Genomic DNA, 15,191 nt, shown 5'->3' on the forward strand with positions numbered 1-15,191 from the left:
AACCACAACCAAAACCTCACAAATTATTGACTAAATAGGTGTTTGTAAAAATGCAGAACAATACTGCAGTCAGACACCTCTAGTTCCAAAGAACTTAATATAAAAATTGTACTTCTTGTTAAAGTGGGAGCAAGGTCCAGAGATCTTAGTAACTTGATTAAGATGCTAGAAAATGTAAACATAGTACAGAAAAACTATTTGTCTTAATACTAAATGACAGACTGGTGAGCTCTCTGCAAATCAAGAAGCCAACTGCACATCTAAGAACTGGGAGGCATCTCATGAGAGGAGCAGATGGCCTGTTCAGAAAAAGAGCCCCCCTGCAAATGGCATTTCTTCTCATCTTGCATACTTAAACTGTGGATCTAGTTGCCACAGAAGGCCGCAGATTTTAAAAATACTTGCATGAGTTTGAAAGTAAATTGAAAATCCATCAAGGACTATAGATTAAAGCCACCATCTCTGGTTCAGAACATTCTTGCAGGCTTTGGCTACTCTTACAGATAGGGCTAGATGGAACTTTGGTTTCACCCTGGTGTAATCAACTCTATATTCCTATTTAAGACAGCAAAAATCAATAATATCAATTCATTCCTGTTTGAAAAGCATAATGCAGCCTTCATCTCTGTAGCCACAACACACCGCTCGCAGGCAGGGTGCCGTTAAAGCCGATACATCTTGTCCCTGCTTCCCTTTCTCCCTTCATTTCTCAATATGCTACTTGTCGAAGACGACATGGATTTAAAAGGAACACGCTTATTTTTGCCAGGTGACAAAGCAAGGCTACGTTTTTGTAACCGCGAGTTCAAGCCTGTGTAACAACGACCGGCGCAAACCTGCCTGCTCCTTTTAAAGGCTTCGGATGAATCCCTTAATTGGGAGCCTCGTCCCTGCTGGACCTTCCACGAGCGTTATGAGCTCCTGGCAACCAGCTGAAGACACTGGCAGCACGCTCCTGCGCAAGCCAACATAATACTGGCTGGCATTTTATGAAGAATGCAAAGTGTGAAGCATTTGTGTCTGTAGAAAGCAGAGAGACTACATCAGCAACCAATACTTGCTTGCAATAAAGTAATTAAACAGATTGCAGAGACCCTGATGAAGATTTCATAATTTACTTTGCAACAGTGGTTATCTTTTTGGGTATCAATCAATGAAATAACTTCATCTGTGCCAGAGCAATTCCCTGCCTGAGGACCTTGAAACCAGGACACCCGAACACCAGCAGTCAGCCTGGAAATGGCATGGCGACATTTTAATAGCGTTTAATTAATGTCGTGGTGTGCACTTAGGAGATCAATCAGACCACCCAGCCACCTCTCCAGACTTGAGCGGAGGCCAGATGCCTGCAGGACGAATGTGAGCCCCACAGGGAAGCATATGGTGATGTTTTTGAGGTGTCCCTTTGCCTCCTCACTTCCAGCTGTCTGGGCTTTCAAGCTCTTGCCCTCCAAAACCTCCAGTGGGGTTTCATTTCAGGGCTTGGCCAGCAGCTTTCTGAATCCTTTAAAAGCTTCTGGCATTCCCTGTGCTGCAAGGTGATGGGTTAAACTGCTTGGTGTCGTACTGCCTGAAACAGGACTCCCCTCTGATTGTTTTCAAGCCATTATCTGAGCGCTTTATTCAACACCCCCAATTTCCTCTGCCATCAAAACCCATCAGTCATCGCTCCCCTCTATCTGCTCCCAGCCCTCCCATGACATTATAGGCACGGATCTATCTTATTAGGGGAAGACGACAGGAAGTAAGGCCATAATGGCTGAAATACGTTTTAAGATTGCCTAACGCTTGTAATGAATGTAAAAAGCAGCTGATGTAATGGATGAAATAACTTCCTGCTGGTCCTTAGAGACTCTATGTTGGATCCACAATCAGTGTACTATGCACACAGCATTGCAGGGGCTGGACATGAGAAGGGCTGTGAAATGCCTGGGATTAAAAGAAAGTCTCGTTATTTATCAATAAAGGTGATAAACTGTGCTTCCCAACTTGCTACTTCTGATAAGTTGACAAAGTTTCAGTTCTGTTGCCCTACAGCACACACAGCCTCCTTTTATGCAAGCAGCCACCTCTGGGAGCTTATATACATCATATGGAGAGTGGTAAAGAAAACTGATTTAGCTGTAAACACTAAAAACCAAGAACTCAGAAAGCAGGACAGCACAGAGCTGGTACACGGCACATCAAATGCCTCAGGAAAAACCAAAAAGATTGGTACTTCCCCTTGGAGAAGCAGAAATTAAACTGTTGTCCTGTAACACCAACCTACAATGAGACTTCCCTTTGCCACCTACAAACTTGCGCGATCGCTGAGGAATGCCACAGACATTTCTAGTCTCCATTCCCTGCTCCTTTTCTGAGAAAATTCAAGGCCATGAGGCTAATAGGTCAGCAGATGGTAAGATTTTAGTAGAAGCAAACGTGAGCAACGTGTCCAACCAAGATGAAACACGACTCTTGTGTTCCACTGGGAAGTTCAGTCAAGGACGGTTTTTCTAAACACAACTGGTCAGGCACAGTGAGGGCTGAGAGCAATGACAGGGCATTTAGTAAATTAGAACTTGCTAGATATGTCCCAACAGGTGATTTGTAATAAGGAGAAGTTTGTGCATGTCAAATGAAGGGGTAAAATAGGAAACATTTGACAGCAAAGGATTATGAAATATACTGTTTACTGTGAGAGTGAGGATCGGTTTTTGAACAGGAGCATCCATTTTACCATAAATAAATAAAAATTATAAAATGTAACAAAACTAAAAATAATAAAAAAATAAAAGACACTCCAGCCTATACTTTTCAGGCAAAGACTGGTTCTGTCTCTTTGAACAAATTGAGCAAGGAATGCCCACCGGAGGGAATCCTTGACAAGCAATCAAGTACTGGGGTTGTGTAAATTGCAGTTGCTAATTCTGACCATAGGCTACTTTTAAACATCACTGTGCACAGTGCCTGCATCAGTAAAGGAGCAGGGCTCACGTACAAGCAGTGGCTCAGCCCTCAGCCTCGGTGCCTGCCCAGACACAGGTGGGGCTCCATCCTCCTGCCGCAGAGAGCTCAGGATTTAGGACCTCACTTAGCCTTGGTGCACAAACATGCACAGAAGGTCGCAGGCAGGTTGAAGAGGTGCTATGTCTGTACCTGCACTCACAGTCTGCTGCTGCCACGAAGGCACGAGGATGATGAGTACTGCTTTCCCTTCTGAGATGGGAACCAGCGGGGAGGGAGTGGATGTTGTCTTTAGGATATGGATCCCCTTTTTCCTCATAGTGGCAACATTGCAGTAACCACAGTCTATGAGGAGCACCAGGCAAATCAGCCTTGCAAGCTAAGGACAGCAAAAAATTACCAGGCTCTACTCAGGACCTTGCCTTGCCTGTAGTTACACTTGCCACAATTTTGTGTAAGTCCCCATAGTTATTTCCTGATGGGCTCTAGCATTCACCATAAAAGACTGCCAAGGTTGCTGTGAATTGCATGGGACACCGAGTGTGGGGTCTTGCAATACAGAAAAGAGTATTTGAAGTAGACAGCATACAAATCTGTTTTACCATCCAAATTAGCTATTTTCTACCTGCTGAGAATCAGTCTTATGCCCTTATCACTTGAACCAAGTAAATAAATCCTTGTAGTCCTTTAAAAGCTATTCATGAGCAAAAGGGGAAAAGTATTTCTGGAAAAACAGAAAAGAAACAGGTAAGAAGATAGAAAGTGAAGAAAGAAGATAGCAGGGTGGCGAGGCAGTCACTTAAACAGGCTTCCAGGCTTTGGCATTTAAGTTGTTGATTAAAACCAAATTATTGTGTTCTTATCTGGAAAAGGATTAGCGTAAAGGTCAGTTGAGCAGTAGCAATGGTAGCAATGGTATAATTACACAGGAAAAACTTAGCGTTAGTGCAGGGAGAAGACCAGGAACATTAGTGGAACCCCAGCACCCCTTGCAGTGTTTATACAGATTTAATAAAAATGATTTATTTGTAGGCTTATTTGTAAACCCAGTCACAGCAAGAGAAAACAGCAATATTTTCAAAAAATAAATGAATCAGTCGCACTGTCAATACTCTAATGCCCTACTAATGTCTCATTCTCTTCTTAGCTGCCAGTTACTAGACCTTTCAACAAATTTTTGGGATTATATTTAGTTCCTGTATTAATTTAGGGAAAAGTAAAGGTCCAAGATTGCCAACCGATTTAAAGATGCATTAATATCTCCATGTCCACTACTTCTTTGTCCCTCACACCATCTTGATTCTTCCTGTCATAGTTTCCTCCACATGCACATAAAAATTAAACTAGTGCAAGCTGCTGTGACAGATATTAATGGGAAATATGGTATAAAGATTTTGGGTGGTCAGCAAGGAAATTTTCTTTTGACACTGCTATACACACAGATCATGTATTGTTTCACATATCATGTGAATTGCCAGCACACAAATCATACCACAGAGATTTTGGGGACAGTGGTTTCTAACAGTAGGACTGTAACTAAACAGGAGCCTTCAAGAGCTGGAGACACAAATGGGAAACAGCACAAATTCTCTTGAAAGGAAGATGTGCTCCTATGTCCTGAGAGACTGGTATTTCTGTACTCCTTTTCCAACCATCGTCAGGGTAACAAAAAATTTATATATCTGTTACAGCTAAGGAGCTCAAATGTCACTACAGTTTGTCACCATGGCAGAGCACCTTGTCCATGACCTGAAGACCGGCATTCCTTCTTCACCCTATGCACCACCAGCATTAAAATAATAAAATTAAAAAAAAAAAAAATCTACACTTTATTCTTCACAAACAAGGAAGAAGAGAGGACACCCTTTGGCTGGGGCTGTCTCAGCTGGGAGCTTCTTCTCCAGGTCTCATTCACAACCTCCAGTGACTGCCAGAGGCAGGAAGACTTTCCAAATTCTCACCGCTTTTCAATACGGTATGCCTTCACATAATTAAAACCAGTTGCCAAGGCACTCTCATCTCCTCCAACAGGCTGTCACCCTGCTACAGAGGTGCATGTGGTCAAATGGTTCACTTTGGCTTAACTGAAGTCACAAAAACCTCTCTACAAGGCAAATGCATGTTCGAGGGGCTTTATAAATCCACGATTGAAGATGATAAACTCTACGTGAAGAACAAATCATTTCATTACTTTCAAAGATACGTCACAAGGACAAATGAGCAAACTAAGCTGCTTTCAAAATTCAGCTTTGTTTTAATAAACCTCTTTTGCCTCACAAGCATCTGCCTCAGCCACGTTGAGCTAGCTATCTCTTGTGGTAACCACATTAAAAAGAAGTCTTTCAAAAACAACAGCCTAGAAATACAGCAGAAAAGCACTGAAACAAGCTGCCATTTTCATCTCAGAATTTGAAAAACATCTCTGATAGAAGTGTTTAATATATTTGTGCAAGTTTAAAATCAAAGCATGGCCTCTATCCTCCCGTTACTTTTTTCAGTACTATGTAATTTCAGCATTTTTATTAATGTCAATGTAAGTATATTTTTATATATATGGTGAGCCCCATCTCAGCTTCAGCCAGGCACACTCACCCAAATTCTTCTGTTCTTGCCACCAGAGACTTCAGGCCACAGTCTTTCGAAGTCCCCTCCTACAAAAGCCAAAGCGCTCACCAGAAAATCCCAGCTGTTGGACCTCAGAGTTGGATGCACTTGTCTCTAGCACTACTCAAAGTGTTATGAACCAAAGTGTCAGTATTTCTTTCAAAATCCCTCTTCTGTTCACCAAGGTGGGCTCCCACCCTGCCTCTCCAAAACATCAACCATCTGTCATGTGCCATCACTATTTTGTCCTCTGGCCTGCAGCTCCTCCTGGATACCCAAATCAGGTGAAACCCCCAGCAGCCCAAATCACAGCTCTATTGAAATATACTACGTAATGTAATAGTACAGAAGCAATGGCTCAAACTGCTCCTTTTTTGGGTTGGCCAACGAGAAACCATTTCTGAAGGAGAAAGAGCCTTTTCATATGATCCTCCATATTTGCTTCTCTGTCCTCTTTTCTTCTTCCGTCATTCTCCCTATGACTGTCCCTGCAGACTAACACGTTTTCCATCGATGCAGCATGGCATGCTCTTGCTCAAGAATTCAGCTGTGACATCATCAAAGCAGCACGATTATTAGCCAGTTTTAGTAAAACATACATTAGCCACAAAGTTGCATCGAGTTTTTCTCCATTGCCTATTTGAATGAATTCTGTTATTTCCCTGTTGATATAAATAATTATCGTAAATGGCACTATGGTTTTTTTTTTCTCCAATTAAGAAAACATCCCAAAACGTAACTGATTGCAAGTATACGTAAATGATGTGTTATTATACTGTAAATTATACATCTGCAATCTCAGATTCAATTAGCAATTAGCCAGGAAGGTAAGAGAGCAGTGTAATAGTTGGGAGCCATGAGTATTACTGTAAGATGATGTGGCTGATAATTTTGTGACTTGTTTTGTTCCTGCTGGTGTGGAATGGGATACTGTGGAGTAAAGTCTGCCATCTGGTGCAAGTGAGAAAAACAGAATAATGTATATCATCAGCAGATTTTTATGTCAGTATAAACATTTCTGTCAGAGACTAGAAGATATTTGTTATCCATCCTCCTACAGTGCAGCGATATGCAGAATCAGCACTGCAGCTATTACTTTATACTGGTCAGAAAGAAATGCCTTGAACTTGTTACCATATCCTACACATATGAAATCATAACACCTGACCAAATAGCATGTAATGAAGCTGTTGCTGAACAGATTCCAGCAAAATTTTGAAAAATGAACCAAAGAAGAACAAGTGAAGAAAATATACTAAAGTTTCTTGAACTTCTTATCCTGAACTCTCAATCTTAACTGTATTTTACACATGCAGCAGAAGGCTTACGAAGTTGCTGAACAGTGATGTCTACACAGTCCTGAAAGTTGCTAATTTACAAGTAATTTATTGAGTTGCTGGGTGCTTTAGATCACAATGTTTTTATACCGTTCATTTTAAATCGAGCTACAGAATTACTGAACTTACTAGCAAACTGGATGTACAGTACTTGAGATATGCTGTCTCCATATCAAAACATATAACAAAATTAAGTTTGCCTTCCAAATTGAGAATATACTATCAATTATTAAGTTTCAGCTTAGTCTCAGAAGATAAACTTATTATGTATTGAATATTTAAATACATGCAGACAAGTATTCCTCGTAAATTATCTTATTTCAGACTGTGCCAGTCAGCCAAAAAAATTAATTTGAAATGCTGAGAAATTCTCACAGTTGTGTTGCATGTTACTAGAAATATTCAGGGAGGCAAGCTATGAAAATCCTTTTATTTGCCATATCCGGTCTTCAAAAGATGGTTTGTTTGGCACACTATTGCCTGTTCTCAGTATTGGATTGACTGTCTCAAGATATTTGGTTCTTCTTTTAACATACCAGCACTGAGAGTCAAGTTTCTGTGAGACTCTCGACAAACAAAACTAAGTGTTTCTAGCTTATATATTTGTGGGTGAAATTTTAAAAATATAGTTCATCTCCACCTTAGCATTAAGAAAGTAACCAAAATAAGGACATTTATTTGATAAGCCTATTATTTTAAAATTAATGTATAGATTTTCAGAGGCATGACAAGTTTTGTATGGGACAGGTATTCCTGGCTGCCAGAAGGAACAGAAAAATTGGGCATCAAACATTCTGGCTTCCTTTTGGAAGACGAGAGATTTATGAGGAAGCAAACACACGATACATTATCACAGCATCAATGAGAAGACCAATAGCTTGCATGCAGAGCTAAGTACTCAGAGTGGGATGAAGTGTTTGTCCATTAAGATTAACGGGTGCCCCACATTCCTGCATAAATCACGTTCTCCTATTCCCATTCTTATTCTTCCCTATAGAAATAAAGTACATTTTTATAATCTATTGAATATGGATTTTTAGTTGCTATTCTTTTAGTTGCCCCAAGTCATCCCCAAAGGAAATTGCTTATATAAAAGAGGTCACTCTCATACAATTACCACCTCCACCAACATCATATATACACAATAAGACAATTTAAAAACCAGCACCACTGCCCTGACTTCAGCTGTCTATCCCATACAGAAGACCATGATGATCTCCTTTTGCCATACCTGAGAAATATGCCCGAGTTGCAAAACATCAAACATTTCAGATCTTCAAATATATGACAGTGCCAAGATATAATATATATATATATATATATATATTACAATATATATGACAGTGGCAAGATATTTTCTTATGTCTACAAACAAGGGAAAATCTACATTTGGTCACTCCATTGCAGAAGAAGTCCTTTTTCCCCATTAAGGAACAGCCGCATTGCAACATGCAACACTAAGTGACAAAGCACAACTCCAAAAGCATAAAACCACTTCCAATGTAATTCTTGCCTATTTCCAAATTGTAAGAGCCCTCTGAGGACCACAGAAGTCCTTGAAAAATTATCTCAGCATAAAAGCTACATCATAAGGAGCACTTACCCTTGAAGTGCTTTTTCTCCAAACCAATCTCCTTTCCCTAAAGTACGGAGAAAGACTGGATCTTCACTGGGGGAGTCTTCACGAGTAACGTTCACCTGTTGAAAAGCCAAAACCCCCAGAATTTAGAAAACCTTTAATTAATGAATACAGCCCATTTGTTCAGAAAGGGATTAGTCATCTCCCAGATCTCTCAAGAAGGGTTCCAGTCCATATCCCCTCTGCAAACCATGTAAGTCACCAGTACTGCACTTTTCCCTCAGCCATCAGCAACCAGTTACTAATTCTCCATAAACTAATCTCAAGCCATCCAAGAAAATGAATTATTCATTATACACAAATGAGTTATTTTCCACCAAAAAGCCTACTACTCTTGGAAAAATATAATACTTGTGTTTTTCGAAGGCTCTAAACATGGAGTTGGCTGCACAAGCACAGTCATTGCCCATATGGAGTCAACAGCTCAAACAGGTTCCAAATATTTTATGTGTATAAGACAGACACATGGCATAGGCTTCTGTTAGCTTTGTTCCACATGATTTCTTGCATTGCTAAGTTCACTTAAGGGAGAGGAAAAAAAGAAAATCTACATTTACTCATAATTTAAATGAAACCGTTTGGATTATTATAGGCTGAAGGATGGCTCCTTTCATTTTCATTATGTCCTGAATTCGTTGAGGAGGTAATTCTAGCCAGAGCAAAAATAAAGTATTTTCATCACAGTTTAAAGAAAAAATAAAACCAAGATGGTATTTTGATTTTTGCAATAAAAGAGAAAAGCAATTACTGCTGATGGAATGGAGACTTTTACATGGAATGTAAAACAATAGGAGGTATAACCTAGTGTAAGCCCAAGTTTAAGATGGAAACACTGCAACAACAGGTAGATGACTACACATCTCTGAGTGATGATGTCCCATCTCTGGGAATCCTTTTTATTTTCTGAAAAGATTTCAGAAGGAAAATAGTAATTGATCATCTGAACACCCTTCTACTTTTTTTCTTTGTATTATCTTTGTAAGTGGCTCTGGTTCCCCAAGCCAGTATGGGATATAAATGCCAGCAGCCGTGTAATGACAAAGCCCTGGGACACACTGCTGGGAGCTGAGGACAGCATGACGTAGTCTGCTCATTATCAAGACTTTACGAAAGATGAGTGCTGAGAATATCAGAGTATCAGAGAATAGTGGGGACCATCTCTCCTAACATTAACCATCTATCAATCTGGTTGTCCAGGCTCCGTCCCTTGCCAGTGGAAAGCGACAGGAATTTCCAAAGCCAGAGCTGTCCAAAATTTAAGTGGAATGAGCAACCCTCTGGAGGGTTTACAAGGGAAAATCCCTCATCCCTCTTCTGCATTTCAGGCTCTCTGTTTGCTATAATCAGAGCTTTTGCATATGCAAATTCACAAAGCCCAAATCTAGGACAACAGACACTTCCTTTCTGATTTAGAGACATTTCAGTTTAATTTTACTATTAAGTTTACAGTTCTGCCCTGCACTTTCGCTGGTTTCTTGCACGGATGGTAGAACAGTGGGTTTGAGTCATTAGTGAGCACTGTGTCTCCAACACATGATGTTAAACATCTGCAGTGACTCATCAAGCATCAGATGAGGGTAGGAAAAGTGTAACAGATGAGCCAGGAAGATTTGTAGCTGATGAAAAACAAACTTGGACAAACAAAGGGAACTTTAACACATATTCAAGCTCTTTCTCCATGACCTCCACTGATCCTCAGAAATGAATGCTAAGGGATTACGGGAGTAATTTCGACACAGCTCAGAGCGATGACGCATCTGAACAGCCCAGCACCAGTGAAGAACCTGCATGATATGGTATTAAATTGGTGCCACACCATTGCTTTTAAGGGGAAAATGGTGCACGACGGCACAGCATGACACATGCAGTGTCTTGGTAAAGGGAGGACACTGAATGGGCACAGAGCAGCAGCAAGTAGCAACCAAAAGGGATCAAACTTTCCATCTGATGTGTTAGTCAACAGATTTCTGCTCACAGGTTGTTTTGAACAGATTTTGATTTCTATTCACCTGGAATTGAGGAAATACGTTAACAAATAGCAGTGAATTGTAAGGCCACGTTCACCATTTTTGCAGCATTAAAAGCACCTTTGCTGCTGCTGCATTCACTGTCCCAATTCTGCAAGAAGCTGTCTGTTGACCACAGGCAGACTCAGATAAGGGAACGTATATGGGGTAAATTGGTAGCCACATGCCCCCAAACAATTAAGTGACTAAGATCCAACTAAGAGGAGCTGGATCAAGTAGCATATGGAATTGAGGGAGAAAAAGGGAAAAAGGTTTTGCCACTAAGAGAACTATCCACAAAGCACAGAGTGAAAGAGAAAAACAAAGCAAAAATCTTCTGAAGCATTTCTGAGAGAAGTGCTGAGCTCAGAAATTTAAAAATCTTGCTTCTCTTGACTGTCACTGCAGAAGCTCTGACAAAAGGCAGGACAGAGTTTTTAAAAGTAGCTTTCACTGCTCATACACAATGCTGCTGACTGCAGAAAGTACACGTGAGGTCCTAGGTACACGAGCTGGAAGCAGAATTTCTTCTGTTTTACTAAGCCACCTGGGCCAGGTTTCAGCATGGGGCATGGGACATTATGTGCCCCTGCTTCAGAAAGTCCCAGGCAGCATACACTGATATGTTTATTCCATATCTCATTGCTATTTATTCCATGTTTCACTGCTAAGGCTCTATTTCTGCTAGCCTGGGACATATCCTTAGCGTGGGGTAGTTCTGATATCACTGTGTAGCTATGTCCCAACACAGGCATTAAAATTAAACACCCTCCCACTCCATCCTTCATCAGTCACCGATATCTCTTCTGCAATTCAGTGAGGTTGCAAGAGAAAACCGGGCAGAATTTAATCGTCCCGGTGAAAATTCCTGTCAAGCCACCAAGATCCAGCTGAGGATCTGGGAATTCCTCAACAAGCCCATGTGCATTGTTTTGTTTGAACTCCCTTTTTCTGGCCATCAGCTGCCACAGTAAGATAAAGCTGCAAAGGCCATGGAGATAATGCCAAGGAGCTTCTCAGGAGGGATTACGGAGCTCTGGAGGAATGGTCAAGGACAAGAGGGGCAGCTGGTTCTCTCCTCCATCCTGTTGGCTTGAGGAGCGGATGAACCATGCAGGTCAACAACTGTTTGCCCAGCGGCTGTCAACAGCAGGGATTTGGTTTCTCCAACCATGGGACTCTGATGATTGAGGAGTGCTAGGAAGGGATGGAGCCACAAGACCAAGTGGGTCAAAAGCACCCTCACCAACAGGCTGGTCAACGTGGCAAGTGGGCTTTTAAAACTTGGTGAGGAAGGGAGGTGCATCCTCCCATGAAAACAGTCTGAATAGAAAAGATTTGAAGTGCACATCATGGTTGTCCGTATTCTAGAAAAAGATGAAATCCTACTTCTGAGTGGAGCAAATCAAAAGAGCAAAAGGGAATACCATCAAATTCCTACCACTACTGTCAACGATTGGCTTCATTTCAGAAACCTGTCCATTATTATCTTTTTCATCTGAAAAAGACACTTTTTTTCTTCTGATAAAGACTGCCTCCCAGCAATAGAGAGCGGAAGATGATGGTGAAAATCTAGTTTGAGTATCTGAGAGCTGACAGCTCAGGATTCAATCCAGCTGTGTACAACACCCACATTCCTCCTGTGTGGATGCCATGTTTATTTGTGGTTTTTTTTTTGCTAACTTTAATTATGCACGGACTACATTATCTGCCTTGGTGCAAATATCAAATCCATGAACCAGGAGGCTTGGGTTGGCTTAATTTCAAGCACATTTATCTATTTGTGTTTACTTTTCATGGATCACATCTGATCTGCAGTGGGAAACCACCATGTATTCCCTTGAATGTCAATATCCTGCTACATGGAAAGAAGCCAAATGTTTCTCAAGTGTAATAGTATTAGGCCAGCTAAAACAAACCAGAAAAGAAAAAAAAAAAAGTCAAATGGAATGAAAAAAAATGGATCCATAAAATCCCACCAGGATTTTACAGGAAAAGAGGTCAAAAAGCGTATTTTCCCCTGTGAGCAGTAGAGCAGAAACTTAGACTACTTTTCTTCCCCAAAGAGAAATCTGAGACTTCTCTGAGTTCCTATTATTTAATTTGGAAAAGCTACAAAGTGATAGTCATGGGAATGAAGTCTGGAAGTCAGCCTTTTAAGAGGGATACTTGATAAAGACTAGTTGAGTATTGCAGGGTATCCTATAAAAAAAATTTGGCTACAAGGATGCTGGGGTAAAGAAGCATGCAGGGACTCAGAGTAAGTGTCTGCAATTAAATAAAAAGGCAAAAATGAAAAGAAAGCTCTGACCCAGCTTAGAAAACTGCGATTCAGTTAGAAGGCAAAAGCAGGGAGATGCATGTAGCGTGCAGGAACACCTTGGGATGGCACAGGACTACCCAATGCAGATAACCCATCGAAGGAGAAAGGACAGAGCTTTTTTGGTCATGTACCGAGAGACTTAACTGTCTTCAAGCCCCAGAATGTTCACTGTGAGCACACGTGTAAAACAGCATAAGATCTACTTTTTTTTTTCTCTCTTTTTTTTTTTTTCCCTTCAGGCCACTCTTCCCTACTGATACAATGCCAAGAAGTTTAATTAAATGTCAAGTGTTGCAACATTTGTGCCCTGGGGAGGGGAGAGAGAAAGCACTGGCTGGCACTGAATTTCAAGCGCACATCATCAACATCGCCACCATCATATTTCCTTAGAAGAGTGTCAACTTACCTTTCCTTTGCTGATTATAAAGAAAGTGTCCCCTCGAGCACCTTGTCGGATAATATACTCTCCACTTTCATAGTGTGTCTGCAAAAAAAAAAATAAAAAAAAATATATGACCAAACATAATCAGATAATGTTATTCAGTTGATAATTTGGCAGTTTTGCAAGATAGTGCTTAGGGGAACATAACCCTGGTCCAATTTTATCCAAGTCTGACACTGGTTGTGATTTAAGAATTGTTCTATGTCAAGGAATATAATAATTAAAAAGAAACCATTTCTGGCTTGCCCATTTTTCTTATTACTGTGCTAGTGCCAGCTTTTGCCCAGATGAATTATACTCACAGCCTAAATCCACTTATACTAAGTAAACCTGACACAGGCATTTTTGACAGAGAATACAGTACATGAACTGAACTGCAATAGGATATTTGTTGTAAAAATAGTTCCCTACCTAAACCACCAAAAAGCCTGGTATTTTTTCAGCACTGCCAGCAAGGGTTTTATTGAATAAACAATTTTTGCTCTTCCCCTGTTATTATAGTAGTTTAATCTGTCTTTTTTGTCTTATTTTATGGAATATTTATTGCTAAATTTCTGTCATACCTTGTCAGAGCTCGCATCTAAACTTAATAGGATAGCTTCATCCCTTGTATTACCCCATCAAAATCAATATTCATTTATACTTCACCAAAAAATAAGCCAATATGTTCTAAATAAAGACTCCACACAAATATTTAACCCTCCCACCTCCAAACTAGCAGATTCTTCCGAGGTGCTCTGCACCCTGTGAATTCAACAAACATCCTTTCAACAGCAAGCAGAGGCGAGCAAAAGACCAAGCATCCTCCCCAAATCTCCTGCTGGTAAAACAAAAGCTGTTGTTTTAATCAAGCCTCTGCAGAGAACACAGACATGGCTGCAGGTGTCAGGTCTCCCATGTCCCAGCACTGATTTGTGACAAAGCCTGCCCCAAAACGCCACACACGCCGAGCCCTGGTGTGGATGTTGTTTGAAAGCTACAATGAGCACACAGCTCCAGAAAAGACCACCAGATCTTTTAATCCTAAAGTATGTATAAACAACAGCAAGCATGGATTTGAGCTAAGAAAGAGGAATTAATCAGAATCCAAGGATTTGGTTAAAGCTTTAGATTTCTTTTTTTTTTTTTTTTTCTTTTTTTTCCCCAAAGGTACTTTAATTGACCTGTATTTATCCACCTTCTTGGTGCCACTTAAAGGCTGACAGCAGACTCCAACAAGAAACTAAACACATCAAGGCACATGGTGAAGTAGCTATTGCATCTGAGAAAAACAACTCTTTGCTTTAGGAGCACTGGACATATGGCAGTACTAATGAAAAATAACTGTTCTAAGAAAATAAGTTTAAGTGAACTATAACATGCAATTAATTAGGCTAGTTGTTAAAAATACATATACTTGGGCCGTGAGTGCATATGAAATGCACAATACTAAATACACAACACTGAAAGAAATTATGGGTAAGGAAAGACGATGTCAAAGGAGGATGTTAGTAATCAATATCCTTAGACTCTCCAAAAGACTTGTAGATGAAAAAAGGCCACTATCTGAATCACAAATGCTGAGTAACATCATGTCAGTCTTCAGAAATGGTGTGGGAAGGCTGACAGGTAGGTTGCCCTGGGAGAAAAGGGCTCCCTATGTAAGCCTGGGAGGAGACGTGGGCCTCTGTGGACACAAATCCAGTTCTGTTTCTTCCGTGGGGGGTTTCTGCAGAGTGCATTTTGAAGATGCACATTTCTGAGTGCCTAGGTTGAGACTCCTTGGAAGGGTCTGATTTTATAAGGTATTGAGATCACGTCCTCTTAAGTTGCATCTCATACGCACCCAAAATTCTATAATCATTGCTAACGCTCAAAAATACTGGTCAAAAAACTTCCAGTTTTACTATTGGCA

At 40.6% G+C, this 15,191-nt stretch overlaps 1 protein-coding gene across 9 annotated transcripts in view; it reads right to left on the minus strand.

Annotated features, from left to right (window-relative positions):
* PRKG1 (protein kinase cGMP-dependent 1) overlaps positions 1 to 15,191 on the minus strand; it is a 466,811-nt gene that overhangs the window by 123,369 nt on the left and 328,251 nt on the right. For all 9 annotated transcript variants that reach the window (XM_080598462.1, XM_080598463.1, XM_080598461.1 and 6 more), the window contains 2 exons: positions 13,262 to 13,339; positions 8,491 to 8,585 (listed from right to left, as the gene is read on the minus strand). In XM_080598462.1, coding sequence (XP_080454588.1) covers positions 8,491 to 8,585; positions 13,262 to 13,339 — 173 coding nt within the window. The remainder of the gene's footprint in view (positions 1 to 8,490; positions 8,586 to 13,261; positions 13,340 to 15,191) is intronic.

The sequence above is a fragment of the Anser brachyrhynchus genome (assembly GCF_964034855.1).
Source record: "Anser brachyrhynchus genome assembly, chromosome: 6".
Taxonomy (NCBI): Eukaryota; Metazoa; Chordata; class Aves; order Anseriformes; family Anatidae; genus Anser; species Anser brachyrhynchus.